Source organism: Eulemur rufifrons, chromosome 2 (assembly GCF_041146395.1).
Source record: "Eulemur rufifrons isolate Redbay chromosome 2, OSU_ERuf_1, whole genome shotgun sequence".
NCBI classification, from domain to species: Eukaryota; Metazoa; Chordata; class Mammalia; order Primates; family Lemuridae; genus Eulemur; species Eulemur rufifrons.
In genome coordinates this window covers 97184148-97197308 of record NC_090984.1, presented here as the reverse complement: position 1 = coordinate 97197308, position 13161 = coordinate 97184148, and the positions used below count along the sequence as shown (strand labels likewise).

The following is a 13161-nucleotide window of genomic DNA, read 5'->3' as shown; positions in this document are numbered from 1 at the left end:
ATGGGGTCTCGCTCTTGCTCAGGCTGGTCTCGAACTCCTGACCTCGAGTGATCCTCCCACCTTGGCCTCCCAGAGTGCTAGGATTACAGGCGTGAGCCACCGTGCCCAGCCTATAATTTCAACATAAACTCACATATTGAAAATTTTAAATGGTAGGTAAGATTCAACTATGAAAAATAAATAACTTTTAAAACAAATGAAAACCATACCATTGTTCCCAATGAATGTTGCTTTCCCAGCACTTACCTGGGACAGGGTGGACCTGCATACTTTCCGATGATGTTTTTATTGCCCAAGACATTTCTGAAAGTTCTTTGGGGCATTTCCTTCATATCCAATTTGCAGGTCACTCAAGAAAGTAGGCTTGTCCCCATATGATTACACATCATTTTGGATCTAAAATCATATTACCTGGCTTGATCATCCACCTTATTTACCAGCTTCACTTCAAATAACTCTTGGCAATTTCCAGAAGTCAAATTCATCCTAAAACGGATGAAGTCCCTACCTATAATGGAGGTATTTGAGACAAGTATGACAAGTTCTAATGAGTTCCAAAATATTTGCAACAATGACAGTACTGTAGGAATGTGTGTATACAAGTTCCAAAAATGACTTTGAAACTTATAATTTACAATATGCACTTGCAGGATACCTGAACAGACTCATTCCTTCCAAACCATTCCCTGAAAATCTGCTATCCAGAGAAGTCAAAAGCAGTAGCTGTTCTTGGCTGAGATTTTAGCAATGAAAGCATTGATCAGATTAGCTCTCGGTCCTCCAAGCTTCCTAGTTACCAATAAGAAATCCAAAAAGATGGAAGATAGAGGTCTTTCATATTCCCTTCCACCTCCAATCCCCATCTCTCCATTCCTCCCTATTCCCCACCCTTTTAGCCGCTTTTTCTTCTTGTCTCATGCCCTGGGAGGGATGCTAATCACTGCCACGTTCAGTGGGGTCATCATCACCCTTTCTGCCATCAGTGTGGGCAAGAGCATCATGTTTGCCATGACACCAATCTTGCTGGCCACCTCCTTCCTGATGCCCCTTATTGGCTTCCTGCTGGGCTACCTTCTCTCTCCTCTGTTCTGCCTCAAGGGACGGTAGGTATTATTTTAGGCCCCACTCTGCCATGGGCTTTGTTCTTGTCCTAGCCTACCAATATGTTCAAATGCACCAGCTAAACCCTATCATCCAAACAGCAATAGCTAATGGCAAAGTACCCCCTGACATACCAAATCTAGATACCATCTTCTGCCCAATTCCTTGATAGTTAGTGGCACTGGGGTGGTTTCATGTCATCATAACAGGTGTTGATAAATACTCTTCCCTTCCCACTTTTCTTCCTTTTCTGCCTAGGCTTTAGTCCCGACAAGGACACCACTGGGTAACAGGTCTGCTAAATGGCACTGAGATCTGAAGTAACTGTAGACCTTGGCTAAAATGTAATCCAATTCACACACAGCTGCTACTGTAGAGAACAGTTTGAGGGTGTGGTGTGGAAACATCAGGCACCCTCCTGTCTACCCAGACTAGGACAAGGACTTTTCCTCTTTTCAGCCACAGTAAACAAATACTGATGCAGGAGTCTAAACATTAGTAGTACCTTCCCCCCAAAAAACACCCTGAATTTTAAAAATACAGTTTAAAAGATAATGATCCATTTTTAAGCCCAATGTAATTTAATAAAGAACAAATTACTACAGGATGTAACACATGATGATATAGTGAGCCAAAAAGCTGCCAATGACCACTTAGTGATGTCCATTTTCACCAAAACAGGGTGAGAGAGATGGCAATGGCCACAGTGCCAAGTTCCATCACAGTAGTCTCCCTCATAACAAATGTGCTGTGATGTCTCTCAGGGTTTTTTAGTAACTGTTTTATATAATTAATTAATAATTCAATGAATTGTATCTTTATTCATTAAATGTAAATATCCCACCCTTTAATCCATAAAATACAAAAACAAAACTAAAAGAATGTGTTCCAAAGATAATGGGGCTCAATCAAGTTTGGGCTTGTTTGTTGTTAATTATCACACGTTTGTGATAATTAAATGTCTAAGCCAGAAACCTGGAAACAGGATAAGATCCCAGACATCTCAGACAATCTTCTGCTCTATGTTGAAAGTATAATTGTCTCATTAGGCCAACGTAACAAGCCAGTGAATGATACTGGCTCACACCTTCTTTTCGTCCCTCAATAGCCAGACATTTTTCCAAACTTTGGCAATCTTACAGAGCAGACAAGTTATACATTTCCAAGCTACTTTAAAAACCTCTCAGAAAACCTCCTGATATGAACCAACTAGTCACCATCCCCTCAGGGCTCGATTAGTGTCAAGTGGGTCTACTTGACTTTCTTTGAACCCACCAGCACCCCACATACCTGGCTCCCTTCCATCTTCCTGTGTTGGACTGTTCAGTGGATCCTGGAGTATCTGGGAGGGAAGAGAAGTGCAAGCACAGTTGCTCCCCCATGTTCCTTCTGTGAGAGTATACAGGGTTTTACTTTCCCACTTATACAGGTGCAGACGCAGTCAGCGTGGAGACCAGATGCCAAAATACTCAACTCTGTGCCACTATCCTCAATGTGACCTTTCCCCCTGAAGTCATTGGACCACTTTTCTTTTTTCCTCTCCTCTACACGATTTTCCAGCTTGGAGAAGGGCTTCTCATTGCCATCTTTCAGTGCTATGAGAAAATCAAGACTCCCAAGGGTGAGTACTGAATCATCCTCCTCTTCAAATTCTGCCCCATATTAGACCTGTATCTGCCAATAATTAAGTTTCTAGTAGGGACTTTTTTGAAAGTCACTAAGAACCAGGTAGCACCAGGAAGTATGCAAGAAACCTTAAAGAGCCAAGGCTACTTCCATCAACTGCATTCCATTTCTGCCTTCTCGCTGGGAAAATCAAATGGTGGATGTAGTTTACCTCAAAGGACTGAGGCAATGTGGGCTGCTGTAAGCGAGGAGACACCATTTCCTCAGCATGAGGAAATAGAACAGAACTGCCCTGGACATAAGACAGTCCTGAGACAATAGATGTGTGAAAGCCCTCAACACAAGAATTCATGAAGTTTGAAGTTTGTTTTTTAGGACAAGTTTCTCATGTTGTGGGACCAGGCTAGAGCTCCAGCACCTTTGGCATCCCCAGGAGGAAAAACATTAAAGCAATGCAGCCTAATATAACCCAGAATCCAAGTAAGAGGATTTCTCAACTCCGGTTACACAGTAAACTTACACATAAACGCTCATTAACCGGTAACCACAACTACAATAAACTTGATTAATGATTTATACTTTAATCTACTACTGGATTAATACAGCACCTCTTTTCTAAAATGCTCAGAGCATTACCTTCCAAATAGTCAAACCTCAAGAAAGACCAGAGTCCCTTTCTCAAAGTATACTTTAACTCCAATGGTTTTTTTTTTCTTCAACCAAGAAACTCAACCTTTATAACACATTTCATTACTTTGTAACTCCAAATATCAACATATTCTTCATAACCACTTACCCGAATCCTTCAACTGCCTCTTAATTTCCATGAATGGAGGGCCCCTTCGAAACCTTTTCTAGTTCCTGGAGATGGTGATTCACACCATATGAAAATATACAACCTTCCCTGTTGGAATTCCTATTAGCAAATGTAGATTCTCTCTCCCTTTACAATTGGCTATGAAGTAATGTGGTTAGCAAGCAGCCAAAAAGAAACCAATGGCTGACATAAAATGGCTGAACCATTTTATATTCTTTAGTTCCAAACTACAGTGTTGAGTAAATGAATCTAGTCTGATGCTTTTCTCAGAGCAACTCAAGAGATTTGTTGCCCATGAGGATTCTATCCCCCTAAAAAAAAAAAAAAAAAAAAAAACCGCACAGGAGAAATTTCTAGATCAACCAGATTCCTCAACCAGGTGAAGGTTCGAGTACCAGAAAGGCCTGGAATGCCCTCAGGGGGTAATACTCTGGATCTTTAGCCCTACAAAAAAATGTCCAGGCTGCGCATGGTGGCTCACACCTGTAATTCTAGCACTCTGGAAAGCTGATGTCAGAGGACTGCTTGAGGTCAGGAGTTTGAGATCCATCTGGGCAACAAAGCTAGACCCTGTTCTCTACAAAAAAATTTCAAATTTAGCCAGTGGTTGCAGTGGCACACACCTGCAGTTCCAGCTACTTGGGAGGCCGAGGTGGGAGGATTGTTTGAGCCCAGGAGTTCCAGGATGCAGGGAACTATGATTATGCCACTGCACTCCAGCCTGGGTTGACAAAGATTCTGTTATTTAAAAAAAACTTTCCTCACAGTGTTATTTCAGAAAACACGAATGGCAAAACTAAGTGAAAGCAATTTACCTTAGGAGCCTATGGTCCCAAGCAGCTATTCTCAGGGTGAAGAATCTGTCACAAGTTTTTCTTTTTTGATTCTTCTACCCTTCTACAGAGAAGGTGGACCTGGCCTCTTAGCTCCAAAGCTGCTCACCACCTCTCCGTGGGCAGGAAAAGGAATAGATCGAAGTGGGGGACACAGGACAGGGAGAAGTTTGCAAACTCTCCTGGCTAGACTTTCCTAAAGCTGTCTCCTCCCTTCCCCTCCTTACTCTGAGTATAAATCATCCTAGCATACCAAACCCACCTCCCCTATTGTTTTACTCGATGTACAAAGGTAAAAGTAATGAAGGCTCAATACTCTATTTTTTTTTTTTTTTTTTTTTTGAGACAGAGTCTCACTCTGTTGCCCAGGCTAGAGTGAGTGCCGTGGCGTCAGCCTATCTCACAGCAACCTCAAACTCCTGAGCTCAAGCGATCCTACTGCCTCAGCCTCCCGAGTAGCTGGGACTACAGGCATGCACCACCATGCCCGGCTAATTTTTTCTATATATATTTTTAGCTGTCCATATAATTTCTTTCTATTTTTAGTAGAGGTGGGGTCTCGCTCTTGCTCAGGCTGGTCTCGAACTCCTGAGCTCAAACGATCCGCCCACCTCAGCCTCCCAGAGTGCTAGGATTACAGGCGTGAGCCACCGCGCCGGCCTCAATACTCTATTAATTGGGCCTTTTATTACTAGCACTACCACTAGGGAGATTGGGGGAAAAGCCAAGTTTAAGAGTAAATAGCAGGAAAGACAATAGTGGTGGGAAGGGAAAAAAATATACATTTATGTGTGTATACAGCACACCCTAGGGATAAATTGGTGTCCTTACATTTTCAGGATTGAACAAGCTTTTAACTACTCTATTGTTCTCCCTCTATACCTATGACCCTAACTTTATAGATAAAACAAAAATGATGTACACAGCTACCAAAACTGAAGAACCACTCCAGCTCTGAGAAAAACGGCACCCACAAAAAAGAGTGCTCCCCTTGCACATGCTACTCCTCCTCCTCCTAACTCCTCCACCTGGACTCTGGTCATTAAGCAATTCAGAAAACCAGTGTGGTAAACTACAGAGGAACAAAAACACCAGTCTTGCCTGAGTCTTTCTCCAGCAAAGCTATCAGAATCATCAAGCCTTCTTGGGAAGACAGAGAGGATGTCTACCCCACAAGTCTCACCTACTCCCAGTCTAGGATTTACTACTTATTTAAAAAATAAAAGACTTGCTCAGTGACTGTGAACTCTATGAAGGCACAAACCAGATCAGGATGAGTTTGATAGCAGCTTCAGGCTGGCTAGTACTGCCTTCAGAGATACATTACAAAAAGAAAACTCTATGTTTCACCATAGATGAAAGTAAACCCAGTCCCCTCAAATAAATTAACAAGTATAACATTAACTCCTCCTAACTTCAGCCTCATATTAATAATCAGTTTCACAATCTCATGGCTTAAGTTTCAGTCTTGAAAACTGCCAGGAAGTCACCTTTTCACAAAAATGCCAAAACCCTTTCAACTCTCTCCACAAATGGCAATTCCCACTCTGCAACACTCACTTTCAGGAAGCCGAAAAAAGCTAAATTTTTCTACTGTTTCTACTTATGCCTTTCCCAAAATCCCTTAACAGCTGGGGGCATGAGTCTATGTCAAGAGACAAGGTAGTTTTGGGGTCCTGGAACCAGACTTACTGGATTCCAGTACCAATCTACCACTTAACTTGTTCTTTGATAAGTTCCAGAGCTCCCTCCGGTTACATGGTCATAGTGTTAACAATTCAGTTAATATATACACAAGGCACTTAAAACAGCGTCTGGCTGGTATAATCATGTTAAAAAGATGTTATTCACTGTTACCAATTTATCTAGTCTAGCACCCTAAAAAGAAGACTAAGAATATCTAATCAGTCTTTGAGATTCCTGTAAAGCTCATTTCCTGCATTTATCGGGCAGGGATTGAGGGCTCAAGCGCACAGAGGATTCTAACACTTGACTAAAGGTAGATATAAGACATCAGCAGTTTTCACTGCTATTTCCCCTTAACCATGTTGTCGTCACACACGTCTCAGGACTAAAAGCCGCAGAAAGTGAAAGTCCCTTAACCATTCATATTCACAGACAAAAAGCTTTGTATCATCTGACCATCAAAACTGTGTAACTTTCAGGGAAAGCAAGAAATCCATTAAATTTTATAATTTGCTTCCCAAATATACTGTCCTTCACTTGGCTCTGGAAGTTTAAGTAACTCAATGCCAGCAGAGAGAATAAAGGAAAAGCATAGGGGAACACAGACACAAGGGAAACTGCCAAACAACTTAGTCACTATTAACAGTTCACAGATGTCTTTGCTTATCTTTTGACTAGCCTACAACTGTCAAAAATACTTAAAAAAAAAAAAAAAAAAAATCATAAACCCCAGGACTCTAGAGTTGCTGTATGTATTTTAAATGTATTTTATGTAGATGGAGATGAAGAATAAATAGCATAGGACTTCTTCAGAAAACCAGACAAAAACCAGTTTTGTAGTATTTTATTATCAATAAACAAACAGCTGCTTTTATGTGTCTGTCCTGCAGCTGTTTTTAAAAGGGTGAGTGGGAGGACACCCTTGACCCTAAACAAAGAAAACTCAAATTAAGCCTTTATGTACAAGCAAATTTAGAGCTCTTTTAAGTGTCCAAAGCTATTAATTAGTTTAACTGAGGCATTAAACTAATTCTGAATTAACATATTTAAATAACCAGGAAATTAAATGTTCAAATTTTTTTCTAGTACAAAAAAATTAAATTTGCTTTAGTTATAAAAGAGCTCTTGGCAATATACACAAACTATATACTTCAGACATTCACAAAAATGTGAGCAGAAGGCTTATCAAAAGACATTTAATACAATTAGTTTTCAACAACCCCTTGGTGGTCCACATCTACAAAGATATCCACCCAACCCAACCCCCCTCCAAACCCCACCCCCACAGAAAAGCACATACTTACCAGAATTTTTAGCAAGTATGGTTTGGGAATTTGTTTTTAAAAAAGGCCCCCAGGGCAAGTTATTTACAGTTTTAATTGCCACTGTCAACTGATCTGGACCTTGATCGGGACCGGGACCTCTGGCGATCCACAGATGCTGGAGACTTAGATCTACTTGAAGAACCACGTTTCTGGCTCTTCTCAGGCACGGGAGACCTACTAACAGAACGGGACTTGCTCCGGCTCCTGCTCCTGCTCCTTGACCGGCTATAAGACTTCCGACTACGGGAACGAGATCGGCTACGAGACCTAGAGGAACTTCTGGTCCGGGATCGAGACCTGCTTCTTGACCTACTATGAAAAAAAGGGAGAGGAGGGGAGGAAATCAGCCTACATGACAAACCCTACACATCCATCCAATAAAACTTTTGTCTTAAAAATATGACGGATACCTGTGCCTTTTGCTGCCTTCAATTAATTTTATTTTTCTCCCATTTATTTCCTTTCCAGAAAGTTTTTCAATAGCATTCTTTAAGTCACCATAAGAGGCAAACTCAACCACCCTACAGTGGGAAAAAAAACATTTTAAAGTTTACACATCCCGTAGTCTCGCACACTTGTTTAACGGTCCAGACAAATGGTTTCCATGTTCCCTTTGCTACTGCTACATTCCCATTTCTTGATGGATGACGGCATTAGAAAGCAAAGTTTCAGTACTGTTACATTTTAAGCCAGATAATTCTTTGTGGTGGGATGCTTAGCAGCATGCCTAGCCTCTACCCGCTACATGCCAGCAGCACTCTCAATCAGTTTTTTTTTTTTTAAAGCCAGTCAAATTTAGCAGTGGAAGGTTCAATGCCAACTTTAGTGACACTAATGTTAATAAGTTCTGATAACCCACTACCATTGGACCAGCCCCCTCAACCAGTTTTGACAATCAAACATGTCTCCCAAAACTCCCATGTCTCCTGGGGAGCAAATTTGTCCCTGGAAAACTACTACTTTTCAGCATATTCAAATTTTAAATCTTGAGAAATGTTTACAGTAAAATTTTCAGGATATTTTAAAAGGTTTTCACAACCTGCAGTACATACTCACCCTTCATTTAATTTAGGTCGATGTGCATCCGCAAAGGTTACTTCCCCAGCTTGTCTCATGAAATCTTTGAGATCCTTAACACAAGACAATTGTGTTAAGCAGAGAAGAGGAAAGGTGACACACAAACAACTACATGGTATAAAAACAAGACTACTGAAAGAGAAGATGTTAGATAAAGTACAAACATGGTATGTACCACACTTGTATTCTATCAGAATTCAAAAATTATCTATGTCAGGGCACGAAATAAGCAAATAGCATATTGCTTTTAAGCAAAATGCTAGAGGGAATTCAGATTTTAACATTAAAGTAGTATTAGTCTATATTGAGCCCAGTACAAAAGGAAAAAAAAAAAACAAACAAAAAAAACAAAACAAAAAAGAGAAACAGTACATACTTTTAAAGTAAAGACTAAAGTAGAAGTTTTATATTTAAAAAAACAGAACATTTACAAGACACCAGTTATTTTGTGCCCCATATGTCATTAAAAAAGTTTACTTTACCTTTATCAATATTTCCCTAGGCTAGTCAAGCAGCAAACCATTAATCGGTCGGAGAAACCTTCATGACATATGCCCGATTGGCTCTTCGCCACCCACTTGAAGGACACTACCCAATCGATGGAAGCCTTTAATCGCACAGCCCTCCCTATGAGCAGACTACTGGCGGATGCAGACATGTTCTACTCTTGAGCAGTTACCAAGGACCACTTTACTGCGATCAGGATTCCAACGACCACCTAATTCGTATCTTTCAACTCTTTTCCACCAGGACCTCTTATTCGGAAGCGTTACAGGAAGACAGCTCTCAACTTAGGGATCAGATCACGTTATCAACGCTCTGGGATCGCTGCAACCTGGCACTTCAAGTTAAGTGCACCGATTACGTCTAGACCGGCAAACACAGATCTAGAGGTGGCCAATTGATCACTGTAGGAGCTGACTGGCAAAGTCAACCAGGCCCAACCAAGAGTGACCAAGACAACGATTAGGATAACCCACAGGCACTCCTCGTCATAAGGCCAACGACACAGATAGGCTGGCAAATAAAGGGTTTAATATTTGGTTAAAATGGATTTTAAAGAACAAGAAAAATATCCTCAAAACATTTACATTTGATCACTAATATTAAAGTTTGTAATATCCCCCAATTACAATTAATTAAATTTTAAAAATTACAATTAAATCCATTAATTTAATTAAAGATAAAACTACTTTTAATAAAATATAATAAAACATTAACTACCCATTAACTTTTTTAAAAAGCCAAATTAAAATAACTCAAAACTGTATTTCAACAAACCTGCCAGCTGACTCTTGAGGATAAATTCTCAACTATAAGCCGATTTTCTGTTCTTACAGGTGGAGCATTTCTAAGGAAGAAAATGAGTATTCACAATGGAAGAAATGCAGTGATGTGCACTTCTTGTGTATTCAACTGTGGGCAAGTTCGAGCAATCCGACATGACAAGTCATTCAAATGACTTCCATCAACGGTTTCTGTGTTATTCTATATAACTTATTATATAGATTCATCCAGAACAGTGGGCTAACATGGGAATAACAGAACATAATACACAGTAAGTTCCAGAATCATTTATTCCTGTTAACTCCTGAACCATAAATACTGCCCGTAAGATAATGATTATTCAAAGCAGCCATCCACCCATCACATACCGTCTATCATTTCGAGGTCTGCGACTACTAAAACGATCAGAGTATCGTCCTCTACCTCTTCCACCTCGAGACCGAGCCCGAGCATGTTCAATAGTAACCCTACGGAAAGGGGAAGAAAAATCTCCATTATACACTCAAGCTACATAAAACATCTACTTAGAAAAATATCCCTAGAAAAAATGACCTACTCTGCTCTACATTCTAGGCCTAACTAGTTATAAAACTAAAATTCTCACCTTTCACTACACAGTTCTTTTCCATCAAGTTCATATACAGCATCATCCGCATCCCTCGGATCCTCAAATTCCTAAAATATAAGCATAAGATACTTAACGTGGCTTTCAACGAGCATTCTACAACATATTGAGAGTACTAAAAACAGGAGACAGAATAGGAAGAGGAGTATCTTAACGTCAGCGCCATATAGATAATCCTAATCAAGAAGTGACTAGGAGTGGGTTCCAGTCAGCCAGCAGGCAGTATCTTCTTTTATCCTCTAATAAAATTCACTGCCTCTACGCTGCATAACATTTCCGCAAGACAAATATCCTACCTGGACTAAAGAAGGATCAAAAACAGTTCATCAAAAGTTTTACCTACTCGACAAATAGTTCACCTCGTTCTAAATACTCACCACAAAACCAAAGCCTCTTTTCAGATCAATATCCCTTATTCGTCCATAACCCTTGAAAAATCTTTCCACGTCTTTCTCCCTGGCGGCCGGATTTAGTCTCCCGATGAATACTCGACAGCCACTCATGATGTCCGGCTAGTGTTTCCTGTTAGAAAATAATTCAATCGAGACAATACCAAATGACTGTCACAGAGGAATGTCTGGTTAAGGGATCAAAAACATACATGGCACAAAATGTTTACCCAGTGACGTTACCAACAAGACTGCCAGGAGTGCCTCTCATTAGGACAGGACCCTTGCAGACAAAATTAAAACCTGGCTCCCAACACGATCCCTCCCTAGACCCAGACCGCAGCAACCGCAACGCCCACTGCCACCTCTCTAACTGCGCAGCCGCGCACTCCCCGCGGCTCTCGGGCCCCCTCCCATCTGCCGCAGTTAGGAAAGGCCGAGAAATGCGGGCGGAGCCGACCCCGCCCTCCGCAAGGCCAGCCCAATGGCGGCCAGCCCAATGGCGGCCAGCCGCGCGCGCGTCCCCGCCTCCGGGGCGCGTCACAGCGGATGGAAGCCGGGATCTCACGACGCCACGGCCGCGCCTGCGCAAACGTCAGCGGGCGGGCGCTCAGCAGCCACAAAATGGCGGCCGCAGAGTCAGCGGCGGGGGAGAGCCGCGCGAGCCAAGCCCCGTTCTCCCTTCCCCGCCCCCGACCCCACCGTTCCGGAATCACAGTGCCCGCACCCAAAAAGTCCTAACCGCACCCCGAGCAGGCAGAGGGCTCCCGGCCCACTTTTCGAGGGGTCCGGATGATGAACTAAAAAAGTGGCAGGGAGAGGCACGCAACCCCTGTGTACCAACAACCGTAACCGCGACCGCCCTTCCACCTTCAACACCCCTCAAACAATCAATGCCCAAAGGGAGACGTGCCCCAGCGCCCACCTCGAGTCAACTGCGCTCATTAGACGCCGTCCTCCGCAAAGAGAGCAGCCCCGGCCACTCGCGATCTGAGCGGCCATGAAGAAGCCTCGATCCGAGAAGCCTCGCCCTCAAAGTGAGCCACTCACCTACCGGACAGGATCTTTGGCGGCTGAGACCCAGAGAGGTCCGTAGTCTGCGACGGAGCCGTCTGCCTCCACACAGACCAGGACTCAACTCCTCTACGTCTCTCCACAACTGACGCACTTAGCAGTCTGACGCCCTACAAAATGGAGGGCGCGTCCCTACGTCACTTCCGGGACCGCCCCTGGGACCTGGGCGTCTACCCTGTAGGATCCGGGAACGAAAGTTTCAGGGGGGCTGGGGCTTCCCTACCGTGACCCGGAGAGCAGTCCCCGGCCTGCGGTGGGTGGTACTGGGGCGGGAACTGGCGTGGGAACGGCCGGCAGGCGCCCAGAGTTGGGAGTGCAGCCGTTGAAGACGTTCGCTCCTTCTCGACCAGAGTTCGGTTCATCATCTGGCCCATAGGACTCACCTAAGACAAGTGGCATCCTTTTTTGTATCTAAAGTTTTTCTTAGATACCCATGGGATTACTGGTTGAAATGAAACTCACTCAGGCTTTGCAAAAATACCTGGCTTTCTCTGATCTGCTGTATGCACTTAAAAGGTTGCTCTTAAGGGAAAGGAACTCTTGATGCTCAAGTGAAATTCCTTTTTTTACCATGCCATAGATGTGTGATTTGGTTGTAGTGAGAAGACTGAGGAACTGAAATATTTTTTAAATGGAAGGTTTTTGCGTGAAATTGGCACTGCAGCTAGAAAGCCATCTTGAATTTGGGGCTGAAATGCAGATTTCTGCATTTCCACACCCTGGGATTGAGCTGGCTAGAAGAGGTTTTAAGCTGCTTTTAAGTCTAAACGGTATTTGGTTAATTCTCCCTGTTTGGGTTTCTGTCATGTGACACATGAAAGACTACAGTTATTCAGAAACAGAGAATGTTGTGCTTCTGAAGTGGGCGTGAAACACAGCCCTCCACATCATGAACTCCAGCGTTTTCCCAATAAGATTGGTAGGCCTAGAAACTTAGGCATAAAGAGAACAATGCTAAAAAGGTTACTTTTCTTTAATACTTGTAGGTGGAACCCAAGGCACCCCATTTTTGAGAAGTACCCAGAATCTAGGGTTGCATACTTGCAACTAGAGTTATACAGAGATAAAGCAGTCCAGGAAAGAGGAGTGCAGGCAACCCTACTCTGACCTCAGGGGCCCTTAATAACTCTGACTGGAAGTTGGATAATTTGTATGGGATGAGCTTGGCTATTCATGCTGTTAAATGTGGCTCAGTGGGTACATGACAAAATTGTAAAGTTAGTTATCTATGATGTGGGGAGTTAAGGATGGATTTAAAAGAAGATATGTATTTGTTAAAGAGAAAAAACTGTTACCTTTAGATGTTGGCCAAATAAACATT

At 42.6% G+C, this 13161-nt stretch overlaps 1 protein-coding gene across 5 annotated transcripts; it reads right to left on the bottom strand.

The window, feature by feature from the left end:
* Positions 1-6893: 6893 nt before the first annotated feature.
* On the bottom strand, positions 6894-11938 carry SRSF5 (serine and arginine rich splicing factor 5). 5 transcript variants are annotated; one of them, XM_069488343.1, is made up of 8 exons: positions 11692-11935; positions 10755-10899; positions 10357-10427; positions 10121-10219; positions 9747-9816; positions 8445-8518; positions 7799-7909; positions 6894-7700 (listed from the first exon to the last, which is right to left on the bottom strand). In XM_069488343.1, exons 2-8 carry the CDS (start codon positions 10878-10880, stop codon positions 7439-7441), a joined length of 813 nt encoding a protein of 270 aa, XP_069344444.1. In that variant the 5' UTR covers positions 10881-10899; positions 11692-11935; the 3' UTR covers positions 6894-7438. The 5 variants fall into 5 exon arrangements, with proteins under 5 accessions (XP_069344444.1, XP_069344450.1, XP_069344458.1 ...); XM_069488349.1 differs by having other exon boundaries at positions 11817-11935; XM_069488357.1 differs by having other exon boundaries at positions 11821-11935.
* Between the last annotated feature and the right edge of the window lie 1223 nt (positions 11939-13161).